The sequence below is a fragment of the Lactuca sativa genome, chromosome 5, assembly GCF_002870075.4.
Source record: "Lactuca sativa cultivar Salinas chromosome 5, Lsat_Salinas_v11, whole genome shotgun sequence".
NCBI lineage: Eukaryota > Viridiplantae > Streptophyta > Magnoliopsida > Asterales > Asteraceae > Lactuca > Lactuca sativa.
The window spans coordinates 274,740,677-274,764,444 of NC_056627.2; the positions used below are offsets into that span (position 1 = coordinate 274,740,677).

General features: G+C 33.3%; 1 protein-coding gene across 1 annotated transcript; it reads right to left on the reverse strand.

The window, feature by feature from the left end:
• Positions 1-3,094: 3,094 nt before the first annotated feature.
• LOC111878843 (triacylglycerol lipase 2) lies at positions 3,095-4,973 on the reverse strand. The gene is made up of 8 exons (XM_023875331.2): positions 4,677-4,973; positions 4,452-4,592; positions 4,249-4,359; positions 3,990-4,133; positions 3,868-3,908; positions 3,713-3,792; positions 3,533-3,628; positions 3,095-3,442 (listed from the first exon to the last, which is right to left on the reverse strand). Exons 1-8 carry the CDS (start codon positions 4,971-4,973, stop codon positions 3,120-3,122), a joined length of 1,233 nt encoding a protein of 410 aa, XP_023731099.1. The 3' UTR covers positions 3,095-3,119.
• Positions 4,974-23,768: the final 18,795 nt, after the last annotated feature.

The window sequence follows — 23,768 nt, forward strand, 5'->3', positions numbered from 1 at the left end:
GTTTTTGCCGTGACTAATATATTTGCACAATATGATATGATTGCTACTTGATCTAATTGTATGTTATACTTAATAATATGGTTGGGTAGTAATAGGTTGTGTAAAACTATAAATGAGAGGATGTGATACGGATGTGTAAGATAATGGTTGTGATAAGTTACTCAGAGTTGTGTGACACAATAAGTCGAGACTTGTCGTGTTTATCCAAAAGTACTATTCAAATTGTCGTGCCTGTCCATAGTACCATTATATTGTCGTGCTTATCCAAAACTACTATTTGTACTGCCATGCCATGACTAAAAGTATTGTCATACTGTCGTTCCCTATCATTTATGGAAATATAGATGACTACTGTCAATGATCCTTTAGAAAAAAATCTCTTGAAATCATCAATCTAAGATTAGGAAGAGAGAATATAGAGAATGGGGTAACTAGGATATTTAAATGCTGAAGATTATATAATTATAAGAATATAATATTGTGGGTTGAAAACCCTACGTGCTCACAGGTTTCCTAACCTGACACACTCTGCTTCGTTGTATCATAGGTAGCGATACGAATGTACTGATAGATAATGTAATTATCTACTGAAAGATTAATGGAGTTCGTAGTGTGCTGGAATAACGATGTAAGACCCGTTTATGCTTATATTTTGTATCAGTTATGGCATCCCAAGTTTTAATAATCAATGAAAAAAAATTTCTTTAAAAATACTTTTAATGGAACAAATTCCACATTTATAAAGATCACTTTGATTTAAAATTAGCATAAATAAAAAGTTATAAAATTGTCGTAAATTTGGGGATGTCACATATGCCTAATTCAAGATGTATTTATGAAATGGTGATGGTTCTCAAGACTTCTTGCAACTTTTGATGCCCTATTTTAACTTGAATAGACGCTTTTATGATACTTGGCTATATAACAAAACTACTGAGGTGAGATCAGGATCATAGTGTGATCGAAATCGTTTTTGACTTGTAAGATCTTAAAATCGTAAGATCTTAAGATCAAAATCAGAATTTTAACAACCTTGACTATAATGTAATTGTTATATGATTCCTACATGAATATTGTTTAAAGGTTCCTTCGGGAACAGAGATAAAGATTCCTACGAAATACTAATATGTGGTTTCTAAGAGAGATTGAAATGTGATTCCTTCGGAAATATTGTAAAAAGGTTTACTTTGGGAAACATTGTAAAAGACACCATTAAGGTATAGTATGGCAACTGTTGGGATGGAATCGTCGTGTGTTCGGTTTATCTATAAAGTGTGTGTTATAGGGAGCAAGATTCCTTATGTTTTATCGTGTATGACTTGTTGAAATCATGAAGATTCATAGTGTTCATGATGATGAAATCATGAGGGTTGGGTTATATCATAGTAACACTAATGAGTTTGTAAACTCTAGTAAAATTTATGAATGTATGTCATGATATTTGTACAAATGTGATGATGAAATGATTGTTTAAAATGTATGGGTGTTACATTGTAGATGGTTAAGAGCCACCTGTGCTTTCCTCTTGCTTGACATTTGATTTTAGTGTTTTTTTACGAATGTAGAAATCACTAATGCGGGACATATTCATCAGTGACTTGTACATTTACAAATGGGATTAGAACACTTATGATTTAACCTCTGTTACATGTGATTTCCTCTAAAAAAATTCAAACACCTCCATTTTTAACCAAAATCATATGTAAACTTATCATAAATGTATAAAACCTATTAAAAGACAAATAAAACATGAAATATTTCATAACTTATAAAGTTTTCGGAGAATATTGTTGTTGAGCCATTAGAGAGAATAGAGATGATTTCTTCAACATGAAATTATGAAAATGATGGTTATTTCCAAAATTTGAGGTTAATATACTTTGGGCACATGAATTGAAAACCGACAATATCATTAGCCCACTATGGTGAATTCACAGATAATATATATGTAAAACCACATATGACTTTAATTGTCTGCGATTTTGATGACTAAAAATAATAGTATATTAGTTTTTGGCTAAAAATGGCTAAGTCAAAAGATTTTAGCTATTTTTATAAACTCCTGCAGTTATTATATCATTATCGTGGATTTTATCATTCCTGCTCTCTACAATATACAAACTACAAAACGTCCGAAAAATTCTACTTTTATTAGCCTAAATTCAAGAAGAGGACAAAGTTATTGATTACATCAACATTACCTCCTCTGGTTTTAAGGATTGCATTCACTCCACATCTTCCTTGCAAACCCCTCACACCAACTATATCCTCCCCGCTATTTCTTTCCATTTTTGCTTTCTAAAATATGAATATTATCAAATGGTTGAAGAAGGTGATTTCTCAAAAGAAAAAATTGTTCAAGAAGGTGATTTCTCGAAAGAAGAGCTCTAACATTCAGCCTCAAGATTGTGATGAACATCCTATGCGTTCGGTTGTCGTTCACTGTGATGATCTATTTGTTTCTGCTAAGCATCCATACACTGAATTTGATTATGTTAATTTTATGGTCACCGGATATAATTTTGCTGCTCATAGTTACTCCTACACAAGAACAAACATTTTTCTATGAAACATCGAAAAATGAATAGATTGAAGATGCGTGTTTTTCTACAATGTATTTTTTTTTCTCTAGGTTTGTTTTTTTGTTTATGTCTTTGACTACATTGTTCTTTTATTCAAATAAACAACACCAATGACATTTGCTTAAATCATTTATCATTTAGTACAAATGGAATAAACCGTTCGGTCTTGTTTACAATGATTAACGATGCGTTTGGACTTGTGCTCTTTCATGTGATTATTGCAACTTTTGGGGGACAAATTTATAATCAAAAAATAACCTTTAATCAAAGTTGTCATATAATGGGATAATGTTATATTTAAAAAGTTCTGGTTTATTTATATTCGAACTCATCTTTTGCATATATTTTGCGATTCAGAATTATAATTGGCTGTTATCCTAGAACGAAAGTATATATCAAGTTAAACAATCCCACCTCTAAAAATTAAAACTACCCCATTTCAAATTAATTTCACAATCAAATAATGGTACAAATTATGAAATTAACAACAAATGAACTCGAAATTACACACGTTTGAACAACAAACAAAGATTCAAATCAAGCGTGGACCTTGAAGAAGGCCATAAGAGGTTCATACACAACTTGTCTAGCATTTGTACCCATAACAGGATCAGCATGAGCATAATCCTTCCTAAATTGAACCACAATCTTGTTCTTATCATGATCCTTGAGTATTTTCAGCAAATGCTTAACATCTTCAACATCAGAAAGCGAGTCAGCACCACCATGGCCCAGGAAAAGCGGAAGGTTCTTAGGTATGTTGGCTATGTTGTAAACTGGAGGTGTTGACTTCCCATATCGCCTCCTGTTTTGTCCCCCATCCTTATAATCATACATACTAATTGTTCCTTCTCTTATCACTGTCAAAAACTCGATCCATAAATAAAGATCATTTCATGCATGTTGATAATATCACAATACAATCAACGAATATAAAATAGAAAACCTACTTTGAGCTATATGAATCAAGTTCTTCGTGGAGCTTGACTGAGGCTCATGGTCTAGAAAAACGTCGACTATCGAAGGCTTCAAGCAACAGTTTTTGCCTAAACCCATAAAAGACTCGATTTTTAGTTCTTTAATCTTACTATTTTCGAATCCAAAACTTGTTTTTTATTCATTTATGATACCTGTGAATGAATTCAACAAGTTGGTACAATCGATGAGTGGATTCACGCATATTTTCTTGAGAAGCTTGGTTACAGCATCCCTGGTTACATAAACAAAGATCTATGTGAACAAATATGCAACAAGCGTTAAACATTCGCAAATCACCAAAGCTTACCCTTTTGGATTAAACTCATGAAGTCCCAGCCATCTTAAAGTCTGTTATACAGAAAACAGTCAGAATATTACTATAAAAGGTTATTAAATTTTGATAAAATATTCAAGATTTGGAGTCTTTACTTCAGCTAGGAAGTTTTCAGCAGCAGTTCTGCCTAATGGGGACGTGATCTGACCTACATAAGCAATGGGACTAAGCAATGCAGCTGATCTTGTCATGCTTACAAGCTCTCCTTTTGAAAATGCAGCCATTCCCATCAAAGTTCCCTAAAAAATTAATAAGCAAAAATTAAATACAAAAAATTACACCATGGTTATATCATATATGTAATTACTATAATAATTAGATAACATTAATGTTATATAAAGATTGAGCTCTCACCAACGAGTGACCAACATAATGCAGTTTCTGGCCTGTTTGACGATGAACATATTGAAATGTAGCTGGAAGATCGTATGCTGCTAACTCATCCCATGTCCAGTCCCAATAAGCCTAGATTTCATTTTTAGTAACACTTTCAATAAAAAAAAAAAAAAAAAAAAAACTGTCGCAAAAAGATATTTATGTACTTATTGGCAACTAACCTCACTATCAGGATTGAGAGATACATGACCACGACTATATTTGGTTCCTCGTGAACTAACAAGCCATACATCAAATCCATTGTCGGCTAAAACCAAAGCTAATGATTGATCTGGAGGGCTCAACAGCCATGTTATAGCATCCTGACTCGTAAGAAAGATTAAGATTAAAGGAAACAAAAATTGATATATGAATGTAATTAATGGAAGGAGTGATTAATTACTAACCATTAGAAGACCATGTTGCAAAAGAACAGGGATCCTATTGCCTTTTTTGCCACCTACGCGTCCTAATGGTATTCTTTGTAAGCTTAGTATGTAACCATCTTTTGTTGTCACTTTGTGTTCTTCACAAGTGTAGCCACGTGGCTGCACCATTGACTGACAGATGCCATCGGCATTTGAAGCAGATAAAACTGCAGATGTAGATGTTTCGTTCCATGAGAAGTGTGATCGGTTTGCTAAAGCAGAAGGATAAAGGAGAATGAAGAAACATGTAATTATGAAAACCAAACTGTTGGCCATCTTAAGTAACGGTTAATTTCTTGCTTGTGACTGAAAGTGGAACGATGTTACATATTTTTTATAGAGAAAGGAGAATCATAGAAACAAAATTGAGCATATATTCATATAAAAATTAAGAAGACAAAAAGATTTTTTTGAAGGTCTCTATGATTGTATTTGTGTAATTTTTTATGCAATCAAAGGAGTTGGATCATGGAATCTTCCCAAGTCCTGTGGCTAGAATAATTTGTAGTATTCATCGAACCTATACGAAAGCATGGATCCAAAAGTTTAGAGGATATCTAAACCCAAAGAGAACACAATTCCTTGTTCTATCTTGTTCTTGCTTTAAAATATCTACCTACACATGCATTCGTCTAGATCGTCTTTAAAGTGAGAAACTTTCTTTAAGATAACATGAAGGTACTTCAATAATGCACTGGTATTGTCCCATCTATCAGTGACAGATAAGTAGATGAACAGCTAAGATTAATTTCTCCCATCAAATATGTTTTCATGGCTGCTCTCAATCGTGTTAGATGGCAGCAGTCAGTCAAGAATCATACAAGGGGCAGTTGGACCTTGTTATATTTTAGTTTCTCAATTATCATGCGTAGCTAGCCTTTAATTTTCCGTTTTGGTTGATTGAATAACTGAGTTTTAGGATCAAGCGCTTGGGGTTTTCGGGTGTAGATTTATCTTTGACCGAGAAATCAATAATATATACCTTCGATTGGTTTATCGTTTGCCTACATTCTCCCACATTAAATTAAATAACATATTGTTGATCGTTGAAAATAACTAGGACCAAGTAATTGCGATGTGAATTATCAATAGTTTAAGACAAAACTTCATATGTGATTTTCAGAAAGTTTAGTCCTTAAAGTTCAAAAAACTTTATAGATGATCCATATGGTTTCAAAAGTTTTAACAAACGGTCTTTTTTGCTAACTTCGTTAGCTTTTGGTCGTTAACTATTATTTGATTATAAATATTGAAGGGCATTTCCTCCATTTCACCAACACAAGGACCATTTATATGTTTTTTCTTATTAAAAAAAAGAAAAAAGAAATATATTAAACCTAACCCCCAACCCGTTTTCTTCCTCACCAGACCTATCTCCGCCCCTACCCTTCATCTTCATCCTTAGTTACAAGAAATCGAGAGTTTGGTGTTTCGATTAACATCCTATGAACCATCCCATTAACATCCTTGACCGCATAATCAATCTTGAAGATATCAATTTCGCAAGCAACGAACTCGAGAGCAGTTTCGAGAAAACGAAGGGCTCCGAAGAAATCGTGTGTACGTATGTGAATTCAGAACTAAACCAACTCCCTAATGGGTGAAAGTCCTCTACACTTTTTTGTGTGCGTGTTGACTCTTGTTCTTCCCGTGACTACAAGGCACCATCTCCTTCGTTCCAATCAGGTGTGTATCTGTTCAAGATTTGATTTGCAGGTGTGTTAATTTGATATGCTCACGTTTTGATTGCATTTGTCTGGTGGAAGCATTATGTTAGAAACAGTTTTTTTGATTTCAGTATGTCAATATTGATTTTTGATCAAACTTGATTCTGATGTTAACAAAGAGTGGGGTTCAACCAGGGGCAGAAAACAACCATTACAACTAGGGGGGTTGAAACCTAAATTCTAAAACAAAAATAAACCATATAATGTAATATGGTTCAAAGATACATCAAACAATTAAGACAAGATAACTATTAAGATATATTATTACATTGTTAATCAAAGTAGAACTTATTTTCTAGTTTATTATGTAATCGTATTTTAAAACAAAACCATACAAATACATAGAATATTGATTTTGTATTTTTTGACATGGTATATTTTATATCACTTAAAATAAACAAATATTATTTGTTTATATATGGAAATGTTTGTTGTTAATGAAATTATTTTAGTTTTTACTTAGCGGATTATTTGGATGTGAATTCATTAAATAAAGATGATTATACATAAAAAAAGTTGTAAATATATAATTTAAATCCTCAAATAAAATAATAAAAGAAAACTAAGGTAACTCGTTTCATTACCTATCTTATTTGATTCACTAAATTCAACCACATTATTAATTTCATTAATTATATATCCTTTTCATTGTAATCTAAAACCTCATTTAAAATTGATATACTCTTATCTAAAAGTAATGACAAGGTCAATAGCATGTGAGTGGGATGAGTTATGTAATATATTTTCTAGAGTATCTGAGAATTATTATGATTAACAGTAGATGGAAAAGAGTTTTATACAAAATAAATTGTTTAATATATATATATATATATATATATATATATAGAAGGATAAAAAGCTGGGGGGCCATGGCCTCCCCCAGCCCCTCTTGTGTTCCGCCACTGGGTTCAACTAGAATAATTGGCATCATAATGGAATCAGAGGTTTCATGTGCTTGAACTTCAATAAGATTTGATGGTTTTGATTTCCATTCTCGCTTGATTGTACCGACAGGAATCTGTGAATCCTGTGATGGCATAAGAATTAGATTTGAAGTAGATAAATGAACATAAGGGGCAAAGGTAGTTTTCTCAGAAAATGGAAAACCAAGGACACAATTCCTATAAAATGGTTTGGATTTATTTAAGAAGACATGCTCCTTTTATTCCTTCTTCTTCTTTCTTTAAGTGATGATATTCACAGGTGGTAAATGGTAATGAAAATGATAAAGGGGGTTTGGTGTTCATGAAAAAGATGTTGACGAGTTGTGTTTATTGGTGGTGCTCGTGGTGCATCGTGGCTATGGGCGTTGGTGGCGAGCGATGGTGGTGCTGGTGGTAGACTGTGATGGTATACTTTTAACTGTCTCTCTCTCTCTCTCTCATGTGGGTTTCGCTTTGTTCATTTGAATTTATTCATTTTTTAAGATATATATATATATATATATATATATATATATATATATATATATATATATATATATATATATATATATATAGAGAGAGAGAGAGAGAGAGAGAGAGTTAAATAATATTTTTTTCTTTTTTTTTAAATAAGACAAAACATCATAAATGGTCACTAGTAGTGAAATAACGAAAATGTCCTCCGAATATTATAATCAAATAATAGTTAATAGCCAAAATCTAACAGAGTTAGCTCAAATGACCGTTTTGCTAAAATTTTTGAAACCATAGGGACCATCTTTGAGGTTTTTTGAACTTAGGGACCAAACTTCAGATTTTTAAAAACCACAACGACCAATTGAAAACAAAAAAAAAAATTCATAATGAGAGAATGAATTTGGGTCACTCATTTCGAATATGTTGTTTAAGCGCACCGGCATACATGTCCAACAGAACATATCATATTAATATATAAATATATATGAATACGTATATTTATATATGAATACGTATAGCGTAAGTGATTATTCATATATTAATATGGCGGCGGTGGTTGGTTGCGAAGGTGGCTGTAGTTGGTGGTGGTTGGTGACGAAGGTTGGCGGAGGTGGCGGTGGTGGGTGGTAGCAGAGAGGAGGTGGTCGATTTATGTATGAATACACTTATATTTATATTCGTATATGCATATTATTCATCATCCGTCGTGCTCGTGCGATGGAGTATATTGCGGCAAATAGAAATGATTGACTGAGAATAATTCTCTCATTCTTTTTCCGTAGATTGTTGTTTGTTTGTTTGTTTGTTTGTTTTTTTCTAGTTATTTAAATCTTAGGTTTTTTATGTAATCATTTTAAGAGTGGTTCGCGAGAAAATATCGGTTCGCAAAAGAGTCTAACCGTGTGTGTGTGTGTGTATGTGTGTGTGTGTGTATATATATATATATATATATATATATATATATATATATATATATATATATATATATATATATATATTAAGGCTATGTTTAGCGTATTAACTAAAAAGTTGGATGTTAGCTGAAAAGTTAGTTGTTATATAAAAAATCAGTTATAAAGATAAATGTTAGCTTATAAGCCGGTTGATAAAAATGATATTAATTTGATAAAAAGTGGTTGATAAGCAACTTGAAAGATATAAAATGACATAAAAATATATTTTGAATAATATGTTTTCTTATAACCAATTGTGTACCTATCTTTCATAGTTCACTTTTTTGTATCATGTCAGTTTTCAACTCACCCTCATTTCACTCTTCAAAACTCAGGAAATGATCGTTTTTCACTTTGTTGGCATAGGTGTCCAAGGTCATAACTAAATTAGTCAAAGATCATAACTAAATTGATACAACTTTATGGAATAAAAGCAAATTTCTTTTTGGGTTGCCCTCATAACCAAATATAGCTATAAATGATATTAAGAGAGTGAGTAAATAATTTATTAATTTATTATACGATTAATAAATTAACTAGAAATTAATAAGAAATTGTTAGATTAATTAATATTTATCAAAATTAATTTGAAATTAATTCGGGATTAATTAAAAATAATTAAAAGTGAAAAAGTTGAAATGTAATTGTTCATACTTAAGCAATGAAGACAATTCTAGAACCCTCCATAGGCTTGGATGGTTTTGGAGGGGTTTCTAGAGTTTTTGGAAGCATCCTCGAGCTGATAAGGATAACTGCCTTGAATAGATTAAATCTGATATTTAATTATTCAAAGCATGGTTTATCCTTGTGATCCCTTAGCTATAAATAGGATCTTTTGGCTCCTAAATTTCGTGGTTCTTACCTCTCATAAGGTGAGGAACGAATTTCTCCTCCTCCCTCCTCTCTCCTCTTGATTTTTAGGGTTTCGAGGGTTTTGGGTGTGAGTCATTAGAAGCAGCGATAATTTTGTTGTTATCTATCTGAAGCAGATATGAGGATTCTGAAGTGTTATATACAATTATAACATATAGGTATGTTATACAATCCATTGATTTATATTATACCTAGGGTTAATGATAGTTTTAATAGTATATTGTTATAATGTGTAAAGACATAGATACATAAGTAGCATGTGTCTATAATTAGATTTTATGATGATTCCCCTATGCAAATATGTTTATTGTAACCTATAAAACTCATTGGTGATTAACATAAGAGAATCCCAGTCACAAATATAAGAGCATAATCTGTGATTAACACATCATTGATTTTTCAATGAATCTCAAGAGATCTAGGTGTTTCATTGTGATTGAAATTGGTAAAATTCTTTACTTACCTAAAATAAATTCACAATTTGATTACGACATCCCTCTTCAGAGTTTGAATCGATAATATGGATCCTAGCCTTAATTTAAAATTGGGTCAATAATTAAGGATTTAATCAACTTCTTTAAAATTTCTCTCTTAGGTTAAATGGAAATCCTCTCCCACCTCCACGCACACTTTCATTCTCCATCGAGAATAGCTCATTTGCTATAGAATCTTCCTCCATCGGAAAGATGTCCTCGATGAGCATATCCTTCAAATCAATAATCTTTTTCAACTTTGAATAAGTTGTTATTCCCATATACATGTACATTTGTTAGATAACGTTTCTTGCATCATTATCTTTATGTCCTCGATGTTTCAAAAATGATCTTTTGTAAATGTGTGAATATATGAAATGAACTTGCAAATGAGTGAAATATTTCACCAACGGCAAGGCAAGAGTGATTTGAAAAGCGTCAAAAGTTCCTAATTGCATTCAAGCTAAAGGAAAAGATTTTGTATGTACTCAATGAGAGCTACATAGACAAACACGAGAATCTCAATATTGTCCTTGACAAGGGTCTTGGTATAGATCTCGTGCTTGGATCTCTTACTAGTTGTTATGATAATTTCAAATTAATAATATAAAGAAAACATTGATGGTTTTCTTAAACTTTCTCTAAACTAAGAAACCAGAAATGAAATTAGATTTCTTATCTAGTACTAATTATCACCTTTTTTGGATCTTGGTGGAAAGAAGAGGAAACATTCAAGTCCTAAATGGAAAGAAAGTTTAGGTCGAAACTTCCGATTATGAGGAAATGAAATTGGTGTATCCTTTATTCTACACAACCATGATTCAAAAGAGGCAACTATCAATTAATGCAATGACAAGGATCATAGGAAACAAAGTTTCCCTATGTACTTAAAGATGGTAAATTCAAATGTTTGAATCTACATAAAGTACTTCAGTAATTAAACTCCATGATACTTCCAATTCATGGATCCTTGATAAGTAATGTAAGGCATTAAAGGATCTAATGGAAAGGAAGAAGTTTTCAAGCATCGAGAGCTAAACCTAATCATTGGAATGGACAAGTGTCGCATGTCTTGATGATTAAGGATTATGAGCATGTTCTTCGTAATGGAGTTGGGTATCTAATTGTTTGCTATTACTCTTCGAAGATATCTAGAAACCAAATTTTATTTTATTGGTTGTATAAACATGAATATGAATTTCATTTGATAAAAGAAAGATAATATTTTAGTTTATAAAGATGGTTGTTATATGTTTAAAACATCTTCTTGCAATTGGCATTCATGAAATTGTTTTTGTGTTTCTAATAATAGGAAGGTAACTTTAATATTGATTCCTCTAATACTTTAGATAAGAATGTGCTTGTGGGATAATCTCTTTGGCCACATAAGTAACAATCGCATCATCAAGCTTCAATTGGACCAAGCATTGAATCATTCAATTATGGGTTGGATGATGTATGAGAGTCTTGTTTGTTGGCAGGATGACTAAATCGACATTCACATGGATGTGTGAATAAAGTGAAGGATTGTTGGATCTTATACGCATTGGTGTGTGTAGACCTATCAGATCCACCAAAAAGGACGACATATACTACTACATCATGTTTTTATAACCTCAACATAGGTGATTATGTTTATATGATTAATCATGAGTGTAACACTCTAAATATCTCAAGAGTATCAGAACAAAGTAGGGAATCGATTTGGCAGTAAGATAAAGGGTTTTCCAATCTGAAAGGAAAGGAAAATGCCTTAGAATCAAGTTCTACGATCATCTTAGAGATTGTGGAATGGTTTCCATAACTGGTTTCTCTAAGGACACCAAAATGTAATGATGTTTCTAAAAGGAGAATCAAATGTTATATGATTCGATATATGATAAGTCGTGCTTCGCTACCGATTACATTTTATGGAATATACACTTCAAATAGACGAGCAAGTTTTTAACCTTGTAACTAACTAATTAGGTTTGAAGACACCTCATAAAATGTGGAGTTAGAAAGTTCCCTCACATTTAGCTATAGTATTGTGAGGTTTTTTGTTAGACAATGACCAACATGAATCGAGATCTAAGAAGTGTTACTTTGTTGGGTATTCACTATACACTTTTGATATTTTTTTTAAAACCCATGAGAATGTGGTGCTTATAGCTCAGAAGGAGTGTTCCTTTAGAGAAGAACACATACATATCAAGAAGCCAGTGGGAGTCATATTGACCTTGACAAAATTAAAGATATAACCGAAAAATGAACCTATAGTTTGAACTAGCTCTCTACTTGAGGTTGATATACCAGTTGATTCAAATAACATTACCTTACCTCTTCATAGATCTAGTAGAGTTAGTGCACCTTCCAAGTTTCATGAGTTTCATCTCTAACTGTAGAAGGAGACACATTGACTAGTAGTAACACACTGATCAATTTAGATATGTCTAATAGCTACTAGGAAGCAATGACGAACTTTTAGGCTGCCAATGAGAAGGACATACGGATAGCAGAATTCAGTCCATAAAGGATAACCAAGTTTGGAATTGGTTGATCTGAAACCTATTCTTATGATAGTGGTTTGCAATTAGATCTCTGATATGAAGATTTACATGGATAGGAATGTACACACATTTAAAGCTAGTATGGTGGAAAAGAGATTCGTTCAAACTCATGAAATTGATTATGAGGAAAAATTTTCACCGGTCGTTGAGAAAAGGTCTATTTAAGTATTTGTTGCCATTGTTTCCTTCTTTATAAGATATAGTAAAATGGATTTTTAAACGAATTTACTTAACGGAAAAATTTTAAAGGATGTATGACACGTCCTAAAAGGATTTAACCATACAATGTATCCAAACAAGGTGTGTAAGCTTTTGAAATATGTTTATAGATTTAGAAAAGCATTGTGTAGCAAGGAATTTGTGCTTTCATGAGAAGAGTGAAATATTATTGTCTTTCTAGAAGTGAGTCTTGAGTACATTTAAAATCTAGTGGAAGTGTCATTGTCTTCCTATTATTGCATGTTGATGACAATATTGCTCATAGGAAACATTGTCCTTAAGTTGCAAAGAGCGAAATCTTAGGAATTGTTTTGTTGTGATGGACATGGGGAAGCGACATTGATACATGGACTTCGGATCTAAGAGTTGAGATCGAAATGCTTAATAGAATTCAGTCAAAGCACATATATGAATAATGTTTCAAAAAGTTTCAACATGGAAAATTCCACGAAACGAATTGTTCATATGAATCTTAGCAAGGACTTGAGAGAATCTCAAGTTTTGTTTTAATCATGAAAATGATAGGATGATTCAAGTCCCATATGCTTTAGATATAGGATGGTTAATGAATTGTGCTTATTCTGATGTCTCAGATGTTTTGATCATTGTGAGGTTGTATCATAAATTTTTTCGACTAAATCGCTAGAAAACTGTCAAAGACATTACGAGGTATTCGAGAAATACCAAGGAATGGTTGCTTGTAGACAGTAGAGAACGTAATTGGGAAGAGTTATAATAACACAGGTTTTAGAGACGAATATGTCTCAAAGTCTAAATAGAAATTCATCTTGAATGGAAGTGCGATAACATGGAAGTGTGATAACATGGAAGTTTTCATGTAGGAGATGGTGGTAGACTTAATGATATGATTAAGATTACAAAAGAAGTATCCAAGGGGCGTACTTGGACTAGGAAACTTCATTGTTAACCTTGGAATTGTTTTGAGTAACAAATTGCCATTATAAATATTTTTTGAAGGTGTGTTCGCGTCGACTAATGATCCTTAAGAACACAAAAGGTCAGTGCATAAAAGGAGGAAATTCAACTACATCCAAAAAATGGTTAGGATGGAGTCCTAATTGTGAAGTGAATACCCTTCTGTTGATTTCTTCCCAATAGTGATGACCAAAAGAGAACACTATATACATGCTAATGGAATTAGCATGAGAAATGATTGACAAGATTAGTTGTTAATTCGATTACCCCAAAGCATTTATACAATCAATAAATATTTAATTATATTGTGATTAAATAATAAAATTTACTTATATTCAAAGAGTATGATACCATAAACAATTAGTTTATTATTGCGTTTCATTTTCCATGTTTCTTCCTGAGTAATTAATTTACTCAAAACTCCACAATTGTTAGTACTCTTGGAAGTTAGTACTGAATTAATATTGTCATGGAGTATTAGTAGATTGTCCATAGTGATTGTACATGGGATAAAGATTTTTGTTATACTCATCAGTGCTTAAACAGGGATTTTAAGTATTAGATAAACTCGTGCTTCGAAATTACTTCATGAATTTAATTACGAGTAATTCTAAGGTGATAGTATATTCTATTCTTCTAGAAGAGATACATAAGTTATATTTTGCAAGTCTATTGTGCATTGGTATTACGTAAACGCATTTGCAACTTGATGTTATAAAATGTAATTCCATGTATGGCATGCTTAGTTAATGTTGTAATTTTGTAGTCAAAGTTTATTTGTTCCTTTTTCCTTAACATAAAAAGCGATATCGTTGGGCCCCTCAGTGATTTGATGTTGACATTCATGTGTAAGGCCTTGTCCAAACTAAATTGACATGTTCAATTGGTAGTCAGATTTTAGTCATCATAAATCAGAAATCGAGAAACAGAATCTTGGACTATGATATTGAGTTATATCCATGTCTAATATCCATACGATATCTTGTAGAACGAACGGATAGTTGATCACTTATTTTAGGCTCAACGTTTGATATAATTCAGAGTTCGGCAATGGCTTTCGAAAGCACTCTTTGTTGGTTATTCAAATTCAATATTTGCAATTGTAGTTGATGATTTATCCAATTGGGAGACTATTGGAATAGGTTTTCAAGGTCATAACTAAATTGGTATAACTTTATGGAATAAAGGCAAAGTCCTTTTTGTGTTGTCCCCGTAACCTGATTTAGCAAAAAATTATATTAAGAGATTGAGTAAATGATTTATTAATTTATTTCATGATTAATAAATTAATTAGGAATTAATAATAAATGGTTGTACTTAATTAGTTATTAATCTAAAGTTAATTTGGGATTAACTGGAATTAACTAAAGGTGCAAGGGTTGAATTGTAATTGTTAGTATCTAAGCAAGGAATGCAATTCTAGAACCCTCCATATACTTGGACAGATTTGGAGGGGTTTCTAGGGTTTCTAGAAGCCCCATAGAGCTAATAAGGATAATTGTATTGAATACATTAAATCTAATAATTAGTTATTCAAATCAGAGTTTATCCATGTGATCACCTAGGTATAAATAGGACCCCTTCACTCCTAAATTCCATGGCTCTTACCTCTCATAAGGTGGGGAACAAATTTCTCCTCCTCCTTCCCCTCTCTCTTGTTTTCTAGGGTTTCTAGGGTTTTGTGTGTAAACCATTAGAGGGAGCAATAATTTTGGTGCTATCTTTCAGAAGTAGATATGAGGATTTTGAAGTGTTATATACGATTATAACACAAAGGTATGTATTCCAATCCATTGATTTCGATTATACCTAGGGTTCATGATAGTTTCAACAATATATTGTTATAATGTCTAAATAGATAGATTCATAGGTTACATGTGCCCATAATTAGATTTTATGATGATTCCATTGAGAAAATATGTTTAACGTAACCTATAAAACTCATTCACTTTCTTAAAAAATTAAATTAATTTAATATTAAAGATTATAACTCAAAAAATAAATAGAAATAATTAAAAAATGATTAATATAAACACAAAAGTTAATAAAAACAAAAATACTTCATTACTTAAAAATAAATATTACATAATAAAACCTAGAAAACATAGTTAAAAATTACAAAATAAAAATAATAAATCCTTTTTAAAAGCTACATTACTCCGAATCGTCATCCTTGTTATCTAAATCCTCACCCAAGTCCTCGACGAACATATCTGAATATTTATCTGATTCTCCAAACAAATCATCGTGTCAATATTCGACATTTGCTTGTATGTTAGGCCAACTGCTACTCCTTCGATGTTTGGGAAAACTTTGTTTTTGTCGTAGCAGCATATTGTTTCTCTTCATCTTCTAAAATCATATTATGTTATATAATGCAAAAATACATTATGTGTTGCAACATTTTCACTTTATATGACCATGCCCTGACTTGTAGTTTTAACAACTATTTCCCAGATTGGATCAGTGGATTATATAAAGGAGTCAAAAGCATGGCTTCTGAGGAAAACCACATGCCACGACGTGATATAAAGGGTGATACAACGTGGCATGACAGTTATAGATCGCATGTCCAGAATGGTTGTCAAGGCGTTAACAAATGGAGTGTCACGACTTGACAACAACTACCACACAAGCCCATGATTTCTTGAGGTTTACTCCATATTTGAAGCCACTAACTCATAATGTGGGGCATCTTTTTTAGCCTCCAACCTATCTCAATGAAACTCTAGAACCATTTCATGTTTGTGAGCTTGCTTTATTGATTGGTGGCCTTATTATTGGCTTACGATGAAACTTGAAGAAGAAGGAAGTTCATTGTAGTGAAAGGAAGCAAGGAGCTACCTTGTATCCCTCACCCCTTCAAATTTTAGAATTGTTGGCGGAATAAATTTCACATCTTGATCCTTGTTCTTGTGTTTTCAAGTTTGGGTTCATTTAGATGTTTTTGGTCCCTTCCATGAATGCTCTTGGAGTTTGAGGAAATCTAGAGCTTGTTGTGACTCTCATATGATCCTTAGGTTTATGAGAATGAGAAAAGGGTCATGTTTGGAGCTATTTTAGGTCCATGAGAAATTTAGGGTCATTTAAAGACTAAATGGACTTTGGGTTGAGGATCTAGCTTTGGGATGGAGTCCTAATGGATAAAGTTGGAAACTTTATCCATTAAGGAGGTGAAAGAAACTAGATCTAAAATAATGGGCGAAGGAATTAAGCACTTAATGAAGATTTTGGCTTTCTAACCAGAAGTCATGACGTGGCATAGGAGTTTCCACGATGTGGCGGTGCTCAGAATCATGATTGTCCTGTCGTTGCTTTCTCACGACATGACACATAGAGTGTCACGACATGATGTTGACTTTACCAAAGTTAACATTTGACTTTTATGGACCTTTGACCATTTTGACTTGGGTTCAAACTTTGAGGATTTTGGTTGTTAACTCAGGATTTATCTATCTTGGTATTAGTCGGTTCGAGGGATTGATCAGTTCCAGGAGTTAGAGCGTTATTGTGCTTCTTCGGTTCATCGAATCACATGAGTTTCTCATTATGCCACATATCCTATTATATATCCTTTGCATGGTAGGATAAAGGTATTTTTAGAGTATAAGTATGGTAGTGGCTAGGATAACTCCTTTGTATGTATGTGTAGTTTATGACACTTGGTGTCTTGGTATGATAGACTAGTAGGGTCTTGCATGTTGATTGTTTGGTACTGTTAGGAGTTATGTTTGGATAGGGTAACTGGGGTAGGCCAATTATCAGGATTATGTATCACTAACCAACGAAGGACTTAATTGAGAAGTGGTCAATGGCAAGGTAACTAGGGAAGGCTAGTTGCTAAGGGTATGGACATGTTAGTATTTGTTATGTGTTTATGTTACACGGTTAAGTGGTAATGGTACTTTAGGTTCTATGTAATTTAAGTTACATAGCCAGAGACCTCTTGACCCAATGCTTGATTGTGATGTTCTTGTCTGATTGTTCACTCTAGGGTGGGTCATCTATTCGACATCCCCTAGAAATTATCGAAAAGAACAGGGTGTCGCTCCTAGAAGCTATAGGAAAGACCAATGTGTAACATCCAGTCAAGGTATAAATTGGTTTGTATGTTTAACTTTCAAATTGGTGACCACGCCATGGTGGAGTTCCACCATAACGTGGGGGACGCTTTGGATTCGCAAGATTTAAATGACCCGCCACGATGTGGCCTTGGGGCACCACAACGTGGCATGTGTTTTAGTGAAAACCCTAATTTCGAGCTTTGGACCCTACATAAAGAACATTAAGGCTAGGGTTTCTTCCTCCCAGCCTCATAAACCCAAAACCTAGCCTCTATTAAAGTTGTAAGCTCATTCCTTGTGCTTTTTGGTGATTTTTAAAGGCGAATGAAGCTCTTGGTGAGGTGGTTTCTTGGCAAGCATCATTTTGTCAGCTAGCATATCTCCTAGACCTTGGTGAGTGTCCAAGATTCAACCTTTTTCTTATCATGTCGCTAGATCTTTGGATTTTGTCCCCTTTTTCCATGTTTTGATGGATTTAAGTAATGGGATCTCATAAAGTTATCAAATTTATGAATCTTCGTGTCAAATAGAGCATTTAGTGTCTTGGATCTAAATTATTATCGAGTTTTGATGATTTGCATGGAGATTTGGTCATTAAACACTAGTTTTTGACCTAATATGGAAAGGCTTGTTTTGGACATGCAAGACCATAAATCCACAATTGTTATTGTCCCTTAGGAGTATGAAATCCTTCTGGAAACTTTGAAGGTGCGACTCTAAGGATTGGGTGCCTAATGAGAGTCTTGATGCAATAAGTTACTATTAGTAGTTATGGTTGGGATTCTGACTTATTGAGAGGTTTTGAGGGAGAAAGTTGGAAACTTTATCCATCAAGACCATAGGCAGGACCAGATTTAAACCTTGGAGTGTTAATGTTTGAAGGAAAATGACTTAATGGTTTGATTTGCCCAAACCCGTCACCACGGCGTGGCGACTGGGTCGACACCTGTTTGTTTTGTCGACTTGCGGCCACAAAGTGGCGAAGGAAAGCCACGATGTGGTGACTAACTAGTTTGACATTGACTTTGACAAATTTTGACCTAAGGGCATTTTGGGTATATTGAATTGTAGTTGAGTTTGGTCACTATTTGATACATAGGTGACTGGTAGAGTTGACATTCGGAGCAGTGTCCTATTTAGCGATCTTTTCAGACTGAGAGGTGATTTTTCCTCATTGTACTTATGGGTCGAAGCCACCAAGTCCGGGCCACTGGATTTGATATCCTGGTATATTGATTGATGTTATGTTATGTATGTGGTAAATTTGTAAGGTTACATGTTGCTTACTAATATATGTGCTATATTGGTAGATATGTATAAATACATGTATTGTTGGTTATTGATTATTATTGTATATGTAGACATGTTATGGTTGGTTTGAGGCGGTCCATCTTTGTGTTGTAACATCCCAAAAATCAAAATAAATTTTAACTTTTCAAAAAAAAATCCAAAACCATTATTTTAAAATGTATTTCAGTAATCAGAGTATCTCAAAATCCAAATAACATAAATTCGAAGGATGTGCACGATCACACCTTCGCCTGGACACGGTCATCTGAAGTACCTGAAATAACAAAATGAAACTATAAGACAAAGCGTAGTTATTTTCCCCAAAGTACCACCATACAAACAAAATCAATAGATACCGGGACAACAACCTCTTGGTTGGATTAGCCATGCCCACAACCTTATGGTTGGAATCCCCCAGCCCACAAGCTTACGGTTGGTTTGCCCAATACATAACGGATCCACTATTGGATTAGGTGTCTAAGTTCATAACTATTTCTAGGATGTACTTGACCCGGTTGGCATGGTCTATTTGGGTTGCATGTTATTGAAACACTTGGATAGACTAAATGAGAGAAAGGACACTTAAGGATTATTAATATATTATAAGTTCTAATATATTAATAATATTATTTAATTAGTATTGATCAAAGATTTAATTTGAAATTAAGTAAGTGATCAAAAAGAGACTAATTAAATATATGGGGTTGATTGTGTAAATAATCTATTCTTATATAGTGGGCTAATGATCCATGGTTTATATGGATTGGGCTAAAACCCAAAAGGTGCTCCATGGATAGTCCATGGAGGTTAGAAACCTATGGATCATGGAATATGAAAATCCATGACAATTAGGGTTTACATGGTGTAACCCTACTTGTGCCACAACTATATAAAGACCCCTAGTATAGAAAAAATCGGCACTACTTGTACAAGATAGAGGGCTAGCCGATTTTGAGGTTAAGTGAACTTCTCTCAAGTCTATTCCAAGAGTTGTAGTGTTGTGTGAGAAATTTGAGGCATCACACTTGAGGTGCTAGGCTCACAAGGTTCTTAAGGAATCCAAACAACAAAAAAGGTATGTTTTTCTTCTAGCATTTAATGTTTAAAAGTTCCCTATGCTATGCTAGATAGGTTATGAACCTGGAAAAACAAATTTGCATGTATCATAGTAAAACATAGATCCAAGGTTTATAGGGTTGCATGTACACCTTAGGGGTGTTAGAATGCTCAAAACCCTTCAGTGGTATCAGAGCCTAGGTTTGTTTTCTTGATACTTGATGCTACATGTTTTTTCAAAAGTTGAAATTCTGCATTTTTTGCATCTGACTGCTCACCACGACGTGGTGATGCCCCTGTATGCAGAATTTCGGGGTTTTGCTTGGTATTAGATGAGGATCATTACCCTAAATTGTTTTTTGAACCTTAAAACCTGTTTTGATGTGGTAAAGATTATGCTAATCCAATTTCAAAGGTTATTATCAAAATTTTAAGTTTTATATGGTTTATTTATGATTCTTGAAAATTGTTGATATGCATGTTCATGAACTTATGAGTTTAGAAGATCATAGGAAATATTTGTAACTTGCTTGTTAGTTTAATTCATGATCATTATGTGTTTTAATGGAATCCATCATTTATCCTCAAGTTATGGATTACCAAAATTCATTCTTTTAAAGTCCATTATGAAACACATAGGTTACATAAAATGAAAAGTCTCTCATTTTAATAAACCATTTAACTCATAAGTTATGAAAGATGAAAAGTTTTGAAAGTTACAAAACATGCCCTCAAGTTTTGGAACATATAAAGTCACTTTAAAAACTTTAGTTCCAACCCCTAGAATTTTAAAAGTTAAAATTCAACCCTTATACTTTATATTATTATAAGTTTAATAATTATTATATGTATAAGAAAATTTTGTTTTACCGTTAGTAGGCCTCATTCACGAAGTCAGTCTATAAAGGGGGTATAAGGTTGTTGCCTATAAAATGGCAGCTTAATGGGTGTCCACTCTCACCCACCGCTTCCTTGATCGGTGGAGGATCGTTAGCCGAACGGGTAAGACAAGGACTTTAAATCTTCATTAAAAGTAGTAATGATAAATACAAAGTAACTAAATGTTTTATAAATTCCCAATCTTAGTTACTTTAGGAAAAGTGAATAAGGTGCTAACCCATGAAATTGCACTTTGCACTTTACTTAAGTCGGTTAGTGGACCGCGTGTGGTTAACCGGCACACTAGATGGACTTAACAAGGTAGACAAAGGGTAACTTAATGTTTATCATAGTATCGATGGAGCGCGTGTGGTTAACCGGCACATCAATTGAGGGGTAAACATTAAGGGTGCCAAGTAATTTGCATGGTTACTTCACACCTTGTTTTGTGATCCTCGACATCCCAGTCACAAAACCTGAATGGCACACTCGAGATTGAAACAGGCCATTGAAAAATTTAATGAATCTCAAAGAATCTAGGAGTTTCAAAACCAATTAAAACCTAATAATTTATTTCATTTTTCATGGTGGAAATTGGTGAATCGTCATTCACCTACCTTCAAATATTTTATTGCCTGGATTACGGCATCCCTTTTCTAAGTTATAAAATATTGTGTTGGGTCCTAGCCTTAATATTTCATATTGGTTGTTATATTAAGGACTTTAAATCAACTATCTTGAATATCTCCCAAAAGATGTCTGGTTCAGACAATTATGATCTTCCCTAAATTCTTGGAACAAGCTTTCCTAATGAAGATGGTGTCTTGTGACTGGATCATGGAAATCATACTTTAATTCCTCCACCTCCTCTAATTATTCTTCCTATCCTACAAGTTCAAGGTCACTCAAGCCATATTGGCAAGCAAGGTCTATGTGTGATCACATCTTGGAGATGAAGTCACATATTGACAGGCCGGGAGAGTTGGGTGTCAAAGTCTTGAGAAAGTTGGTTGTTCAATCACTTTCTAAGTCATATAGTGAGTTTCTTTAGGACTACTATGTAACAGACTATGACATGACCCTTAATGATCTTATCTGTTTGCTTGGTGTTGCTGAATCAACAATGATTTGGAGTTCTGGTAAAGAAAATTTGATTAGTAGATCAACTTCCTAAACTACCATGGACATTGACAATTGGTGACATTGGAAATCCAAAAAGCTTTCTCTTCCCAATGGAAAGGGATCGGCCATAGTCAACTCGATTGAGCAAATGGTAAAAAGAAAGGCTAAGTCTAAGATATTCCTATGTACCATTCCCAAAGGGTCCATATAGTTCCATTGCCAAAAAGGAAGGGGCATTGGTTGCAAAGCTTCCCTAACTACCTGAAAGATCTGAGAGAAGGTCTAGTAAGAAAGTTTGATTCTGCTTCAGGTAAGTCCACTATCTAACTCAATTAAGTCCCCATTTGGAGATTCTTAATACATTTTAATGTATGGCAGGATCAAGCAAAGGGAAGGGACCTTAAAGAAAGAGTATGTTGAATCTGATCGCGAAGATGGATTTCAATCGCATGGTTCGAAGATCAGATTCTTGAGCTACTACTTAGAGAGTTATGATAGATTGCTAGGAAATATGTAATAGCATAGTTTTCATTTAAAGTTGCATTGTAAGGAAAAAGTTTTTCCGCATTTTATAAATAAATAAAATTTTCATTTTATTTTAGTTTATATCTCCTTGCAATGGCTTTTATGGAAAATTGATGTTTATATGTTTCTAGCAATAATGGAAATATGAATTAGATTCTTTCATTTGTGGTAGTGTCAAAATTTACCAAATAAGGAAAGATTCTCATCACCCAAGTCTTAATTGGACCGAAACTTGGAATCATGCAAGTTGTATAGTATGATTAATGAGAACTTTCAGCTTTGGAAAATTAAGACTAATTCCTTGTTCACATGTATATGTGAGTCAAGTGAAGTACTAAGGGATCGAGTACACATTCTTGTGCACTGGTTGAGGTCCACCACAAAAAGATCGATAAGACTATTCGTCATGATTTACTCAAGTTTAGTAAATATGGATATACTTACAAGCTTAAGTATAATTCTGAAACATTGGAAAAAGTTTCGATGTATGGCAGAACGAATCAGAAGAATCAAATTAGGTAGATAGATAAAAGTTTCGCAAATCTGAAAAGATGGGAGAGTACTTTAGTATCATGTTTTGTGTCCATCTTAATGATTAAGAAACCATATCACAATTGGTCCTCTAATTACATCTTAGTGCATTCTTATGGCTAAGAAGATGAATCATGAATTGTTGAAGTGGTTAAATCAAGAAGAATGAGTCATACTTCATTCCAAAACAAGTCTTAGAGTCATACTCAAGGATTGTAACTTGAGTGAATATCTTAAAGAAAGGCTTATAACACTTGTCAAATGTAAGAGTAAAATGTATCCTACTCTTGTACATTTGAAATTGGTAAGTTGTGATGTTTTGGATAAAACAAAGACCAACTAAGGCCAATTGTGTGAAGTGTTTGTCTTGATAAAGAATCCACACTATCTCTTGAATATTTGGCAACTGAGTCTTATATGTCAAGAGGACAGTGTGAGTCTTAAAGATCTGGAAAAAGCTTCTAGATCTAATCA